We start from the raw sequence: 17,506 nt of genomic DNA, 5'->3' as shown, positions 1-17,506 counted from the left end.
TTTCTGAGTAGTATTATGGAAGGAAGCAGCTGGTCTTTTTGGCTATTTTTTCCTTCTATAAATGGATCTTCTGGGGCTTGGTGCCTTATTCACATTCCTCCCCTGATCAAGAGAATTTGGGACCAAGCCACAATGCTCTGTAGCTTGCAGACTTAAACCCCCACTCACAGAAATGGGATGGGGAAAGGAGATACAGAGATTATTCCCTTGTGGATCATAAACTGTCCCCTGAGTTTCCATTTAGGGGTGGAAAAGAATTTTACCACAAGTTCTGATGAAATGCTATTGGATGTCATCTTGGGCCATATGTTAGTATTAAAATCCACTAATATTTGTCTTTCTCCCCTACAAGTTGACAACCATGCCTGAAAGAAATATGTTGTTGAAAGTTGGGAAGAAAAAGGGGCAATTGTATTTAAAGTAGATTTACATTGTGGGAATATCCATTTAAAAAGCTTGTATCTAAGGTCATTTATGTGTCAAAGGACCAAAGAAGTGGCATTTTTTTTTTGTTATTTTAAAAAGGTTACTAAACAATATGTGTTCATGTATTGTGTAAAGTTGGGAAGATGTTTAAAAGAATTCCTACGTTACAAGTGATGAGATTTTTGTGTGTACTATTTTAAACTAAAAAAAGTTGTTGAACTGGAATATTGCCATATTACCACAGACAGTAAAGTGGACACGATTTCTAAAGTAGATTTATACTTGTCAAAATACAGCTATGTGTGATGCTACTTCATTTTTTTTTTCAGCTTTAAATCAGATAAATTTGGAAGTGAAGCCGTATTTCAACTTTACCTGTATGTCTTTAAAAAAACATCCCTGTTTTTCATATGGACTGGGGTAAAGATGGAAGAGAAAAAGATCTGAAGAGTAGCCTTCAAACTTAAATTAGGTTATGTCAATACCGTTGCACTCCAGTTCTTTGCATGTTAATCTACAGTACTTTAACTGATCTCATAAATGTTTGTCATTAAAAGTTTTGTTATAAATAGCAATAGAGTATTTCTTTATTACAAGCCCTGGAGGACCCCTGGAGTAAAGAGAGGGTGGTTAGAATGGAAGAAAGTTTGAGGAAGAAATCTGGAACAGGAACAGAGAAGAGTTTGTTTCCTTGTAATAAAATACTTGGTTGGATGCCGCTGCAACTCTGCAAGTAACAAAACAAGAAGAGAAATGGCGTAGTGCAAGAGAAGTTTCAAGTCACTTTGGTCATTCACTGCTCACTTGTTTACATATTGTCACGCTTCTGAATAGCTCCTGGATTTCTGGTCAATCCCATGAGGACTAATTGTAAACAGATACAAATTGTGGTCATCAGTAAATAAGCGTTACTTCTACCCCAGCAGTTCCTCTCAAGCATTTCCTAACCTTGGTGTCCTGCAAATGCACGGATCTCAGCTGTAAAAATTCTTAGCAACAGCTGCATTGGCTGGAGAATTTTGGGGATTTGAAGTTCATGTACTTGGTGATTATTTAAGCTGGGAAAAATGGCCTTTTGTTGTCTTTTATATACTCTTGTAGAGTCAATTTGGTTAGAGCAACAGGCTAGAAGTCCGGAGACTGAATTCTAGTCCTGCCTTAGGCACAAAACTAGCTGAGTGGCCTTAGACTAGTCACTTTCTCTCAGCCTTAGGAAGGAGACAGTAGCAAACACTTCTGAATAACCTTGCCAAGAAAACTATAGGGACTTGCCCAAGCAGTCTGAGAATTGGACGTAACTGGATGAGAGAAAAGAAAAAATACTCTTTTATCAGTTAATCCTCTATCCTTGATTCTTCTGGATGACAGTCAAATGTCATCATTGGTAATAATGGCCTAGTGGGGCTGATACCTACTTCTTACCTGTAACAGGCAACATATGTAGAGTTCTTTTTTGAGTTTTTTAAAAATAGGGTAGGTAGCATTTGGCTAGTTATATTTGCTAATTAAAATAAATACAGATTTAAATTTGGGAAGGAAAATGTCAAGTATCCAGATGCAAAACTGTATTCCATGCTTTTCAGTCCATATGAAAAAAGATTTTTTTAAAAGGTAAAAGGATAAAAAAAAAAAAAAAGGATGGCACCTGCCAAGAGTCAGTCAGTCAGTCAGTCTGTCTGTCTGTAAACACACAGGAGTTCTTCTTTTATTTTTTTACTACTGTTCACTCTGTGTATGAGAGAGAAAAAGAGAGAGTGAGGTAAACTATAATGTTCATGGATTCATCCAACTGTGGTGCTTTATTTTCAGCGAATGGTACATGAATGAGAAAATTTTAATAGTTGTCGTCAGCATTAGTGTCATCCTGCCCTTGGCTCTGATGAAACATTTAGGTAAGTGACAGAAAATGTTTGTCCTGTGTTCTGCTTGTGCGTGCTTGGATAAATATTGTCTGATCATGTGTATGTACTTTTTTGCGTCACTGCTGGTTTTCTACCTTAAGTTCAAGGCAAGATTGTGTCATTTCAGCCTTATAAGTTGAGGCATATACATCAGTGCTACCCCCAACTGTAGGGAATCGGAATTGCTTCCTACGAGGATCTTCTATTGACACAGATCTTGCAACCTATTGTTGAAGAGAATTATTTGGGGCACAGAAGAATATTAGCAGAAAAGCGATATTCCATAGGGTTCCCCCCTCCCCAGTATGTGCATTGCTAAATTCAATTGCATTGAATTTCCAAATTGGATTTTTGATTGAATTTAAACTGTGAGCTCAAATCTGATACATCTAAATTCATTCAATTCATCTGGGCTGACAGAAGATTGTCACCTGTGTGTGCTTGCATTTTCATCATTTGATTAAATAAATTAATACAATCATAGAATATAAGGGTTGAAAAAGCTCTGGGAAGAGCCTCTAATCCAATCTCTCACTAAATGTAGTAATCCGATACTATGGCATTGAATCGTTCCAGTTTGAATTTAGTTGATCACCTATTGTCGTAAAAGTAATACTCAAAATCAGATTAACCATTCCACACCCAATCAACAATGATACATTTTATGTCAAAAATAAATGTAAATTGAACGAAGCCCAAGTTGAACACCAATATGTCAAATTGATAAACATATACTAAAAAATATCATTTTTTCTTGTTGCTTTGTTATTTCTGTTTTCTAAATTGGAATTTGTTGCATGTAATTGTTAAACATCCTCCAAGGCTGAACTCTACACGGTTTCTCCCAAATTTTTCACATAGTATAGATGTTGAATTTCAGAAGGCCATTGCATCAGTTTAGAATTAAGGATGCTGTCCAAGTTGTATTATTTTTTAAGAGCAGATATATCTAATTAATGATGGCTTTCTTTTCCATGTTTAGCTTTCTTTGCTGTAAAATCTTTTGAGAGGCTTTTTATCAAAATCCTGTATATAAGATCAATGCAATTCCTTTGTTCCCTTCCTTCTTTTCACAGGTTATCTTGGTTATACCAGTGGACTCTCACTCACCTGCATGTGTTTCTTTCTCACCTCGGTGAGTTACATAACTCCCAGAAACTCTGGCTTCTCCCAGAAAGAAAAAGCGCCAGATTTAAATAGGAAATATTTGTCGCAATCTTTTAAGAGGTTCTCAATCAGAATAGAGCTGGAAAGGACCTTGGAGGTCTTATAGACTAACCCCCTGCTCAAACAGGAGATACTAGTCGATACCATTTCAGACAAATCACAGTCCAGTCTTTTCTTTAAAACCTCCAGTGATGAAGCCCCTACAACTTCTGAAGGCAAGGTGTTTCCACTGTTTAATTATCCTCATTGTTGTGAAGTTTCTCCTAAATTCCAGCTTGCTTCTCTCCTTGATTAGTTTCCATCCACTGTTTCTTGCCTTGCCTTCTGGTGCTTTGGAAAAGGCACAGTTTGGAAAAGGTGTCCAATTGCTGCTTTTGTTGCTGCTTTGTCTCATCCACTCCTTCCTGATGCTCACCATCCATTTTCCATTCCTTCCACAAAGGTAATTTACAAGAAATTCCAGATCCCTTGTCCCTTCAATGATACTGTGGTGGTCAATAGCACCATGGAATCCAGCCATGATACCTGTAGTACTGAAACCTTTCCTCTCAATTCTCAGGTTAGTATGAAAGTATCTGAATCTAGTGAAATCGAACACGTTAAGAGTATTGATAGAGCAGGGAGATACAGTTTTGGCTATATGAGGCCTGCAGAATCTGCTGGTGCAAGTGAATTAATGGACTTTTGTCTGCTACTATGTTCTAATCACATAGTAAGTTTTGTGCCTGAAAGCGTACTTGAAGCTCAATCTTTATGGGCATCTTGATCTTTATAGCACATTGCTTCCCCCCACCTTTCTTTTATTGAAGTATAGTACTAAGGTCACTGGGATTTGGAGGGGGGGCAATAGGATCCCCAGATTATTCCTAGTAATTGTACCTAGAATTACAGATTTTCTTTGAGAAGGGGAACAATATTCTACAAGTATAAAATTCTTTGGTAACTTTTGGAGAAGCTCTTTAGGCTATACCCAGATTTTTCAGGAGTACATGTAGCTTTGAGATCTCAGGTTGTGTACCTATATAACAAATCAGGAAGCAACTGTGAAGTTGATAGAGGTAGGAAAAGCAATTGATAAGTTGGAATTTCTTTGTTCCCATTTTTCCTGTAAAATATCTATACTGTAATGTATTTAATAATTCATTGAAAATTACAATATACATTTATACAAAACACCCTGCTTTTTAATTTTACTAATGAGATTTCCAGTAAAATAGTCCTACTGCTGTTCTCTGTATTTACTCACAACAACTGTAATATATGAATGAGGAAGAGCAACCTAAAAATTCTGAGTTTTAGACCTTCTGCTTAGAACAAAAACTGAACTGTTTTTCCTTTTCTTTCTAGACTGCATATGCAATCCCCATCTTGGCATTTGCCTTTGTTTGCCATCCAGAAGTGCTTCCTATTTACACCGAGCTGCGCAGGTGAGAAAAGTTGACAGCATCAATGGAAAGGTTCTGAATTTTCTAAAAGAATATATGGAATAGCAGAAGGACAACATGCAAAATAATTTAACTTTGTGGAGAAAAAAAGTGCTAAAAAATAGATTCACTTAGTCTTGTTCCCAATGAAAACTGGGAAGGGCAGTGCTGAATGCGGAAGAAACAGGCATGGTTAGCAGCACTCTACACTATTCCTAGTTTTCCAGTGTTATACCTTCCAGGTTTGTGATCTACGGTCTGTTATCCCTAATCAGTTCTGTTGGGGATTATGGGAATTATTCGTACAGCAGATGTGGGGATAATACAGATGTGGAAAAAAGCTCAAATGAAATACTTTTCTTTGGGACCCTTTCAATTATGGTGGGAGAACAGGAAGGTAGAATGGAAGAAACATAGGAGAGCAAAATCCATCTTCTTATGCTTGGGAGGTTATTAAGGGCTAATGCTTTCACACCCAGAGTTTGACATCATCACAGAAAGCCCCACACCTCTGTTTCAGTCATTTTATGGGTAGTCGTGACTTTGGGAGGAGTGTCATGATTCTCTGAGAAAGATAGCCCTGATCCCTGACTGATTGTGCTCGGACAATTGTGCATTTGACGAAACGAAACAAAACTGTTCAGAATGTGGAGTTTTTGTATAACATTTACCAAAATTAGTCTCTTACACTAAAAAATAAAATTAAAACTACTGTGGTCTTCGTCAGGTAAGCAGCAGCTTCATTCCTCACATGTAGTTTGTTGCTGAGAGATGCAGCAGGACCTGAAAAATGCAGAGTTATGGCCAGATGGACCAAGCTCAAGATTGTGAAATGCAGATCAGAAACAGGCCAGCAAAGTATGCACTGGTAAAAGAAAGGGTAATAAAATGGAGGCCATTCCCCCCTGCTCTTTCAGGGTAAATGTACATAACCTGCAATAACTGTTGGAGGATTTCCAAACAGTGAAGTCTTAAATGCTATCCGAAAAGAAAGCATGGCAAAGTCTAGATGAGATACAGCTATTGAACACTGTCATTTGAACCTTCCTTTCCTCCCTGGCTGAATTCCAAGAACAAGCAGAAGGATTGTTAATTGACTTGTGGATTGTGTGTTGTGTGTTCACTGAAACACTGATGTGGAGGGCAATTCTAGCAGGCAGTTTGGACAGCCAAACATCACAGTGGGGAGAAGATGAAGGACTTGCTTAGAAGAAGCTGAAGATGCATTGTTCCCTGCAGAAAATAAAGCCTATGGTTTGCAGTCTGGTAAACCATCTTTGATTCTGGAACAGTAATCTAGATTTCTGAATTTCAATATAGTACCAGGTGGAATGCAGGTTTTGGAGTTATGGAATGGAGTAGAAACATGTTGCATGGCCTTTTAGGTTCCCTCAAGGCCTCTCTTTGGAAGGAGGCCCTCATGGGAGGACACTTGAGGACTTGGTAGGTTTCAGCAGCAAAGATTAAAAGCCCAAACTTCTGATTTGGTCTACCAACTCACTTATCCCATTCTGTTAAGGAACTGGAGTCCTAATTAAGTTTTAATGAGATCTGAAATTTATGTCTTGCTTAGGCCTTCAAAGCGTCGAATGCAGAGTGTAGCCAATGTCTCCATCCTGGCCATGTTTTCCATGTATCTGCTGACAGCTATCTTTGGTTACCTCACCTTTTATGGTAAGGGACAGTTCCTCTCAGGAAGTACTATTGGGGGTGCCACTTAATTCTCTTTTATACACAGGAAAGGAAGAATTTCCCTCTTTGGTTGACCTCCATGGCTGCAAGAGGTATGATGCTTAATTGTTACGTGTTTTTGATTGTAGTCCTTCCTTTTATATATTCAGAAGACAGTCTAGAAATAATAGAGGCAAAGCATAAGCATAAATCAATAATATATAATTAATATCTGTTCTTATTAAAACCTATAATAAAACCGAGAGGATTTCTTAAAATTTCCATGGAAATCATGGAAGGAAAAAATATCTGCTACCTTTATGCTTCACCTTTCTTTAAGAAGCAAAAAATATTGTAAATGGATCTTCTCCCCTCTCCAGGGATGGGAGATATTTCTCAGCTGGCTTCACAGTGCTCTTTCTCATCACATTTGAGAGAAGAAATGAATTCCCATTTGCATTGGTTGAGCCGGGTATTTTAGAACAGCTATCCTTAATGGACTACTCTTCCTCAATAGGAACATACTTGGAAAGAAGAGGAACATTTCAGAAGTCACACCCCTGTAGAGATGTGAATGCTTCTTTTTATATTGGATAAGCAAAATATTTTTGTATGTTATGGCTTCCTCAATTGGCATCTTCTTTTTCTGTGCAAAAGCTAAAATAAAAGGAGTATATATGCCATGGTTTTTTTAAAAAAAAAACATGCAAGCAATAGGATAAAAATACCCTCTTAAGAATGTGTATACATCATAGCTGTCGGATCCAATGGCAACATGACCTGCTTCTAGCCTGTTTCTAAGACATTTCTTGTTCTGATTGTTTCCCATGCAGTTCCATCTTTGGACTAAAGGCAGCACACAGGCTGGAGGACACACACAGGATGTTTCTATTTGAACCGTTTGTTATTTTACCAATGAAATATATAATATAGTCCTTTTAAAGGAAGACAAGAAAGATACTGCAAATCATTCGCATCCATATCTCACAGACTTTGCAGTGAGATGTTCTTGAGCATTTAGCGAAGTGTTCTCCAAGTAAAAATACACACTTCTGAACCTTGTGTAACAAGAGCAGTAGTTGTGTTTTTTTAAAGCTTGTACCAAGAAAATTTACATTTAAAACACTTCGTCTCTGGGGAATTAATATAACAAAGAACATCCATTTAAAACAGGACATTTGGATTTTAAACATGTTTTTAAGCATAAATGAAGAACAAGTAGGGGGAAGTCCATATACAGCTACCATATATTAAGGCAATTGAAATTCTAAACCATTTATACATTTTATCAATATCTCTTTAATACAGTGAAACCCCTGAAACAGGCCAAGCTTGCATTGATTTGCAGAGGGTAACAACAACATGATCTTAGTGAAGAAATAAAAGATCAGAGAAGAGCTACAGTGCAAGAGCTATGGTGGAAGTTGTGTTTGCAATTCTTGTAAAGATTCCATAATTCCAGAGCCTCATCTGGAAGGTCTAGTGTCTGAAAATATTCTCTTAAATACCAGTGTTATATATAAAAATTACAAGACAGTTAAAGACTGGGAGTTTTGTTCCCTTTTCTTTTTTTCAAAATCTTAAAAAGAGGGCTGCCTTTTAATGGTCATAAGTAATATGGAGGCTAGGGCAGAAGGCCACAAAGGGAACGGGGTTGCATTTCATATGTCAGCAAGACTGAATTTGGAGAGTTTCTCTGCTTATTTGTTGTGCTGTGACTACATACTTCAGAGTTTACATGGAAATTTTATTCTGTTCCTCACCTCAAAAGAATGGGAGAATGAACTTTCAGTAGCCTGATCCAAAGGGGATTCCGTAGACACCCCTCCAAAAGAAATTAAGGGAACATTTGTAGCTTTGAGGCCACAAGGTTTCCACTTCTGTTCTACAGCCTCCACCTTTCTGATATCTAAATGCCTTCCTTCTGTTTTTGCCAGGAAATGTTGAAGCAGAGATGTTGCATACCTACATCAGAGTTGACCCTCTAGACAAGCTTATCCTTTCTGTGCGATTGGCTGTACTCCTAGCTGTGACCCTCACTGTGCCAGTGGTTCTGTTCCCGGTAAGATCTTTCTCTCCCATTGTAGCTTAATAATTTACCATCACCCCTCCTTAATCCTAGGCCTGTGTGATTGCTCTCTTTTCTGCTTTTCGACTCCAGGGTCAAGTTTGGAGTTGGCAAATTTAAGCCACTCATAATGGGAATGGGTCCATGGAAAAAAACTTGGCATGTACCTTTATATTAAGGTGTATTGTGCCTAAATTTGTGGGGCACAATACTATAAATATTCTTGCCATGTTTTCTCCTGCTTCCATTTCCATCCTATTTCTGCATTGTACTCTTATTGTAATCAACTCTGAGACATAAGTAGCCAAAAGGCAGAAAGACGAATAATAAAAAGCAAACAACCATTGCAGTTTCTTAGAATGATACAAGCAACTTCATGTAAAATATTTCCATAATGATTGCAAAATAGGCTAATTTGTTATCTGCAATAAGAAATGTGAATGGAGAAAAAGTAATGAAACTTCACCAGTCCAAGTAAACTATGCTTCCTCTGAAGTGCCATAAGTTTAGAAAAGCGGTTAAGCAGGAATGTTTTCAGATAACAAACTGCACCACCAACTAAGAAACCACATTTTAGCCTAGCCTGTGAACTCAAGTTATCTGATTTGTGGTCAAGCACAGAAAATTAATATTGATAGTCCTTGCTTAGTGACTCCCTCGTAGAACAACTGTTTGTAATTACCACCGAATGAAAAAATAACTTTGCTGTAGTAAGATCATAAGCATAGTCAGTTTCACCTAATGACTGATTTTCCAATCCCAACTATAGTCACTAAATGAGGATTACCTGTAATTGAGTAAACTATGATTCAATTAATCACGAATAAAGGATGTTGTGTGAACTGAATAGTATGCTTCAATCTCTAACTAGACAATTATTTATATGCCCTTACGTAAAGCAGGTATCTCTTTACATAAACCTCTTTGCTAAAGCCACCCTGTACTCCTAGATCCGCAGAGCCATCCAGCAGTTGCTATTCCCCAAGAAAGATTTCAGTTGGATCCGTCATGTCATCATTGCCTTCTGCCTGCTTTTCATTGTCAACCTCCTTGTCATTTTTGTGCCAAACATCAAGGATATTTTTGGAGTCATTGGTAAGTATGGGACACTTTTCTACCTATGTGAGATTGAAATTTGGTGGGCGGTTGGACTAGATGATCTCCAAGGTACCTTCCAATTCTGTTCTTCTGTTGTTCTAGGGACCCCAGTAACTGCAATCCCTTGAATAGGAAAAAGTATCTATCAATATATAGAGAAGTAAAATAAGAATTCATTCAGACCACAAGGTGGCGCTGGCGGAATCTCTGAACCTTTGGTTCAAACTGACAGAAAAGACATGCCTTTAAACTGTGTACACATAAAACAATGATTGAGCTTTTTGTAGTTCTAACTAGGCCTTTATTTTATTTCCACCCAAGAAATAGATCCCTGCATCAGATTTTTCCATTTCTGATTAAATTTATTTGATTTACAGTTCGATTCCATTTTAATTTATGGTTTCTATTTTTATTTTATGAAAGTTCCAAGGATGAATTGGGTAGTGAAGAAGAATGATCTTTGCTTTCTCCTCTCCATTGTGGACCATTGTTTCTTGGTTGTCTTCCTTGCCCCAAGGAACTGCCTGCAGTCTCCCAAAACAATAATCCCAAATTCTCCTGGAGAAGGAGGGAAAGGGGAAAATTTGCCCAATCCCATAAAACTAGAGAAAGATATGTATTGGGTGTATCTGAGCCAATCAGGTATTAGGGCTGGGAGGGGAGCTGTCGCAGTGTAAATGCTGGGTGGTTATTCATAACATCTGGGTACATTTTTCCTCAGGAGCCACATCAGCCCCCAGTCTCATCTTCATCCTTCCTAGCATTTTCTACATCCGAATTATCCCCAATGAAAAAGAACCACTACGATCAAGACCCAAAATCCAGGTATTGGCTATTGGCAAGCAGGTGGGCAGGGGGCTGTGCAACATGGGAGTTATTCTAGAGAATTGGGCAAAGGCTTCCTTAAAGGCTCAGTGCAGAAGGGTTGGAGCTTATGAGGGAATGTGGCTTTCTGTCCAGGCTCCTTTGATTTTTCTCAATCTTTATAATCACCGCAACAAGATGAGGTGGTTATTTTTGCACCCAGAATTAGTGTGAAACAAAGTTTGTGGAGAAGCGTTTTGGAAGCTAAGGCTGTTGAACCCAAGGTGATTGGGAAATTGCTGGACAGATAGGTTAAGGAATGTTTTCTTAGAGATTTTGTTTGGGTTGCTGAGGGCTGGTGGGGGGGGTCCTCTTGTTCCCTCCTGAAAACTCTGTGAAAAAAAGAGAAGATTGTTATGAGGAATTGTGATTCATGAATCTCTTCCTCCCTTCACAGGCTGCCTGTTTTGCTGCCCTTGGTTTCATTTTCATGGTGATGAGCCTCACTTTTATCATCGTCGACTGGGTAACCACAGGGAAGAGCTCTGGAGTGAATCACTAGCGAAGCCCACTCCTGACCCCAAGAGACCAGGTGGTTCTAACTAGGGAGACCATTCAGTGCCAGAGAAACAGCGATGCCTTTGGCTGTTTTATCCTCACGCATCCTGGAGACACCATAATTACCTGTCCATCACTTTGGAGAAGTGTTGGAAGCCACCCCCCTTGGTGCTATGACAATGCAAAGTAATTTGGAACATCTCCGGGCCTTCGCTACAGTCCTTCTAAGATCTAGGCCTCTAAATCAGAGCCTCTGAATAAGCTCCCTTCATTTGCTGGCTCCTATGGTAGCAGCATTATTTTTCTGGCCTTCACTTTTTTTTGTTCTCCCTGGCGATATTGTGCCATCACCAACAATTGCATGTCTTAGCAAAACCATGTGGGGTTTGGTTTGGGTCTTCTTTGCCCAGGATTACCGTGTTGCTTCTCAACAAGGCTTACTTTGGCTCCTCCCACCATCACCATTCTCCTCTTCCTCCTTCACCTCCATTGTTATGAAAGGAATTTCAGGCTGGTTTGTCCTAATTTGTCACTGTACCAAATGGTGCCTTGATGTCTCAACAGTTGTGACTCCTTATCCTTGTTATCCAAAATGAAAGAGGGTGGGGGCTGGTTGCTATGGAGGCATAGTGTCTGATGTCACTCAGTCTCCTGCCTGATATCACTTAAGACCGCAGCAATGAAACTAACTGACAGCGAAGGAAATGCCATGCCTGGATGGGTGTGATCAAAGCAACGGACAATCTAATTTATTTGCTCTTATTTAATTTCAACCTGGCTACCAGACCAAAGAATATAAATAACATAGCCATCCCAATGCCTATTTGATCCATGCCACGATTCCAGGTTTTTCTGACATAGATGAGGTCTGGGAATCAAGGGAGGAAGGAGAACTAAGGACCCTGGAATCCTGGAAATCTCCCACCTAAGGAGGCAGAGCAGAATGGCTCATGTCGGTACAGCAGGAGACTTAAGGGCCGCTTGCTAGTGGGAGGGGAATGCAACAGCCTCAAATTGTGGGAGAATGTTGTTTGCTGTCTCCTGTCTCTGAATGATGCTACGTTTTTTTTTTTCCCCTGAGGCTATCCAGAAAAGTTAATTCTACATACACTACAACACCATCTGGTGATTTCCCATTGGTGCATCTCCCTAGACCCCAGGGATTAAATTTCTAAGTGCTGCATCCGAGTTTAGGATTCCATTTCTGAAGCATCTGAATGTGAATCTGCTCGGTTAACTTCAAATGGTGCTGAGAAAGCAAAATGATAAGAGCCTTGATTGAAAATTGTTGAAATGACACTAGGAAAAAAAAATTACTAACAGAGAGGAGGCTGTACAGGTAGTCCTCAATTTGCAACCACAACTGAGCCCAAAATTTATGTTGCTAAGTTAGTTTTGCCCCATTTTATGACCTTTCTTGCCACATTTGTTCAGTGAATCACTGCAGTTGTTAAATTAGTAACACAATGGTTAAGTGAATCTGGTTTCCACATTGACTTTGCTTGTCAGAACATTGCAAAAGATGATCACATGACCCTGGCACACTGCAACAATCATAAACGTAAGTCAGTTGTCAAGTATCCAAATGTAAATCATGTGATCATGGGGTAGCCGCAACTTTCTTAAGTGTGAAAAATGGTCATAAGGCTCTTTGTTCAGTGCTGTTTTAACTTCAAATGTTCACTAAGTGAACTGTTGTAAGCTGAGCACTACCTGTATTTGCACAACATACTTAACCAGGCCAATTATAAATCTAATGGCTGAATTTGCATAAAATGCTATACATGACTAGTTTTTTGTGGTTTTACTATGTTGCATAAACCCACCTAGTTAGTTTAGGGCTCACTGTATATGTGAAAATGAGTTAACTGACAAAATTAATTCAGTGACCAATTAAAGTGATATACAAGCCAGCAAGGCATTCTTAGATATTTTTCCCCTTCAGAACTGACACACCAGATTTATTTTCCCCCAACATCTGTATAATGATGTCTTAAATCTCCAGTATTTTTCCCTTGTAATTACTGCTTTTTTCAATTCAGAGATACTGAAGTGGAAGTGAGAGAACATTGGTGGGTTAGTTTTGCTAATCATGGATCATCTTTCATCTGCCTGAACAGGTGTAGTTTTGTTATGTGCAATGAAACTATTAAGGAATTTAACAAGTAATATGTATCTGTATTTCCACTCACATCTTCATAGTCACTGACATGAATCTTTTACATTGCACTTTTCAGAATTTTTAAAAATATTCTCTCTCTCCCTCCTTCCCACCAAAATAGCACTTACATGTAAAGATAGTTTAACAAAACAAAATACTGCTATTCCAGCAGAATATGCCACTTTATTTTTGTATTTTGAGACGCTAATGTGTAATTCACCTTTTTGTGTCATTGAATTAGTCACATTAAAAGGTATCATGGTCAAAACTTGGAAAAGCTTTAAAAAGCTTTCAAGTTGAAAGTTGATACTTTCATGTGAATTGTTAGTCCTGTAATTCCAAAGATTAAACAAACGTCCCCTGCATTATGGATTTCATTGCGATTTTGCATGTCCCTTAACAATGAATGGGTGGAAACTAAATCTTTTGGTAGGAAGGTTGTAAGCCCAGCCTGACAAAGACAATCTCTGTTTCATTATTCATCTTTTTTTTTCATCTCTAGTTATTTGGTATCTTTCTGTGTTTTGTTCCCCTTTTATTTAGCTTTTCCTTATACAGAAATATCAGAAATTATTCTTTATTTTAGGTGTACATTTCATCAAGTGTTAATACCTTGTAGCAATGCCTGATTGCTAATTGCTTGCTCACACTTAAAGGTTATCTTTTTAAATGCACTTACATGACATATCTGATAAAAACTATGTAATGAAAGAAAGCCTGTTAGATTTAAGAGAGTTTGTTCCATTGTCAGAACTCTCAGGAATGTTCCTCTTTTTATAGAAATTATCTTGTAATCTGAACCTTTGGCTTGGGTCATAGCCTCTGAAGCAGAAAACAAATTTGATCTGCCATCTGCACAAGACCCTTAATCTTGACTCTATTATACCACAAATACCTCAGTGTGATTTTGAAAATGAAAGAGAATGGAAGGGTTCCTTTGACTACCCTATCTCTAGTTTATGTAATCAGTTCTGCATTATCTACATTTATTCTTCAGATTTTTTAAAAGCTTTTATTTGCTGCTTCTTTTTATTTATCTCTACTTAAAAAAAAACTGTTAGGGATTCAATATTTTCTTTCCATTGAGAAGGTGAGATTCTGGAGGACCTGATTGAATGATCTGCTCCTTTTGATAATAGTTATGCATTTTCCTCCGAGCAACATAAATCGCACATCGTAGCTTTGCTCTGCTGATTGCCATATGCTAAATGAATAAATCTGCTGATTAATCTATGTAATTTGAAAAGGAAATACTCTTAGAAATACATCAATATGGTACACATATTGTCCTGAACAACATTATTTGGCGCTGCAACATTCTTAGACAGTACATGGAACAGCTCTCTGCCTTTAAAAGTTGACAAATGGAAAACTTAGATTAAATTAGAAGTAGCTTGTATCTTTACAAAAGGGTGCATATGCTCAGCAAAAATGAGAGCACTGTTCCAAGGTAGTAATACTACTAGGAATGACCCTCCCTCACCCACCCACCTGTAAAGTGTACATAAGTTAACTTCAAATGGTTTAAAGTGTGTTGAGATAGAGTCTGTAAATAGAGATCTAATTATTGGAAATCCTGCTGGTATATTATAATAATTATCCAAACAAGTACAGCAATATTTTATTTTTTGGTCATTCCAGAGGAAACACCCATAGCTTTGCCCCCCGCCCCCCAAAATAATCTGTTATAATCTTGTCTTTTCCTGTTAGAATGAGAAATTGTCATACTTTGTTAGATCATACTTTCTAATATATGCAAATCTTATGATAATGACCAGAATATTCTATTTAATTTTCATGGTGCATTACAAAGTAAGCCCCATGTTTGGTACATTTATTTTCTGCTACATATCTGGTAATATACATTGAACTTTGAAATGCTAAACAGATTCATTACTTGGAGTGGTATTCCATTAGTCCTTCCCAATTGTGGAATAAACTTCATCTTTAGAACAAGCACAATGTCAAAATCTGTTTCTGAACACAGGGCAAAGGAAGGTAGAAGAATTCTGAAGTAGATGGTGGCTTGTACAACATAGGATGCAACACTCAAAGTTTTGCATAAAGAGGGATGTCCTTTGCTGAACCTGATCGTCCTATTGCTGCTCATAATTTATTAGATTTGGAGGAGGAGCAACTTCACACAACATAATCCACCTATGCTTCCTCAAAACCAATGCCACTGATTGTTATGCTGCTCCCATTTAATGGGTAAATGCCTGGGCTTTTTGCTCTTCTTGGCTTACTAACTTTGAATTCACAAGCTGACTATAAGGTGGTCAGATGCAAAACAGGTCCTAATAGCATGTAAAAGAGAAATTCACGAGAAAAGAATAGTTGCTGACACTCCCTCTTCAGTGCAGCTATTGAGCTATTGGAATTTCAAACTTTTTTGCAGCCAGCTGCTTGCACTATATGCATGCTTGTAAGCATCTGGTGAGAAACTGAGGTCACTAATGACTTGAAGCATACTTATAGCAACACCAAACTACAGTGATGGAAGGCCTGTTAGGGAACAATAATGGTTGGATAATTCTAATAGCCATTTGCTAGTGGGGGAATGGTGGCTTAGCAACTGCAGCCTTTTCTTCCTACCCCAGTAATTCAAAGCAGTGGGAATGCAAGGTGGAACATCTGAATAGCAGCATTCACAATTGAGCTCCTGGTTTGGAAACCTGATACTTTCTGGGAGAGTTTGGCTCTCCGCTGACCTGTGGAAATCCACACCTTCATTTCTTATCCAAATGGAATATGTATCTCACTGCAACACTTCTACTCCACTAGGATCTGGATGGCCTCAGCTTCTTTACTTCTTTATATTTTCATTAAATGGGACTGGCTTTCTGCTTGGAATAATAATGGGATCCAGATTTAAGGGAGGAGGGAACACATTCAAAATGTGAACTTGATGCAAGGACACAGTATTTGTATAATTTTGGTATTCAATAAAGAACTGTTGACCTTGTACTGTGTATTCAGTTTTTTTTTTAATTATTTAGAATAAACTTCCTTACCCGACTTGGACATGATGGTTTTGCTCATTTATGAGAAAACATAATCCTTTCTATTGAGATACCTGCTATAGGTAATCCTTGTTTAGCAACCATAATGGGATTCAGCAATTCAGTTCTTAAGCAAAATGGTTGCTTGAGAAATCATAGTTGTGCTTCTGATCTTACTATAGCTTTCCTTTGCTTCACAAACCTGGAAGTGTCGTAAATGTGAGGATTTTTCATCACCATCATAGTTGTGAATGATTGTTAAATGAGTCACTAAATGAGGAATAACTATAGAAATGTTTTAAAAAGGAGAGACTCAAATTCAGTTGTATCTTCTGGATTTTGTGTTCTTGACATATTCCACGTCACTGCCAAGTTCAGCACAGGTCTCATTCGGTTTGTTGTGATTAACAACAAAGCCATCTTTGGTGCCATTAATAGTTTAATCTGGAAAGTCTCCTTTTATTAACTGTGACACCACTCGGTATTATGTGTCACTGGAATTGTTATTTTAGAGAACAGAAAAAAAGAGTCCTGAGATGAAATCCTTTTCCCAGGAATTATTTCTTAGTTCTATCTTTGTAACCGTATTTCTGTCCTACTTTGCCTAATGTCCTTACTTGATTATCTTGGAGATTTGCTACATTGGCATACAATTTTTAAACTAAAATTTCAATCCTAATGTTGTGAAGCCCTCAGACAGGTTCCACCCAGCTCTCCTGAAGGTTTCTTCATACTCCCTACAATACACAAAACATCCAATTCCTTAGAAAGTCTGGAGTCAATTCTATTAGGTCTGTGGACAATTATGTCCCCGCATACACCTCTTTTCACGCCTGCCTCTTTTTCTTGCTGCTCAGGCGTCTCCAACCTCCAAGGCTACACAAATGGGAACTGGGCTGCGCAAGTGGCGGGTGAGTGAGAGAAGCTTCATCTACATTGTGTGCAAAACCATTCCCCCACCCCCACTCAGGTCTGCGAAAGACAATTTTTCTTCCAAACCTATCCCTAGTGCTAGAAAGGTTGGGGAATGCTGCATTAGATGATGGTGATAATACACCATGCTTAGAATCACGGAGTCTGCAAGAAAACACGGTTGAAACTTCAATGTGAGAATCTTAAGGAGAGTGATGATTCCCAGGCTCATCCCATGGAAAGAGTTGATTCCTCTCTTCCTCACTCCCCTCCTCCCTTATCCCAGATTCTAAGATCCTTTTGCAGATGAGGTG

General features: G+C 38.3%; 1 protein-coding gene across 4 annotated transcripts in view; it reads left to right on the top strand.

Annotated features, from left to right (window-relative positions):
- The window catches only part of SLC38A5 (solute carrier family 38 member 5), a 38,568-nt gene extending 22,325 nt beyond the window's left edge, over window positions 1–16,243 (top strand). For all 4 annotated transcript variants that reach the window (XM_026676345.2, XM_087956709.1, XM_026676347.2 and 1 more), the window contains 9 exons: window positions 2,236–2,318; window positions 3,404–3,462; window positions 3,937–4,053; window positions 4,842–4,921; window positions 6,492–6,592; window positions 8,527–8,651; window positions 9,608–9,752; window positions 10,477–10,580; window positions 11,017–16,243. In XM_026676345.2, coding sequence (XP_026532130.1) covers window positions 2,236–2,318; window positions 3,404–3,462; window positions 3,937–4,053; window positions 4,842–4,921; window positions 6,492–6,592; window positions 8,527–8,651; window positions 9,608–9,752; window positions 10,477–10,580; window positions 11,017–11,121 — 919 coding nt within the window. In that variant the 3' untranslated portion in view covers window positions 11,122–16,243. The remainder of the gene's footprint in view (window positions 1–2,235; window positions 2,319–3,403; window positions 3,463–3,936; window positions 4,054–4,841; window positions 4,922–6,491; window positions 6,593–8,526; window positions 8,652–9,607; window positions 9,753–10,476; window positions 10,581–11,016) is intronic.
- Window positions 16,244–17,506: the final 1,263 nt, after the last annotated feature.

This window comes from Notechis scutatus, chromosome 2 (assembly GCF_049901735.1).
Source record: "Notechis scutatus isolate UNSWTSFEM ecotype Mainland chromosome 2, rNotScu1.2, whole genome shotgun sequence".
NCBI lineage: Eukaryota > Metazoa > Chordata > Lepidosauria > Squamata > Elapidae > Notechis > Notechis scutatus.
This window is presented reverse-complemented; position numbering and strand designations above follow the sequence as displayed.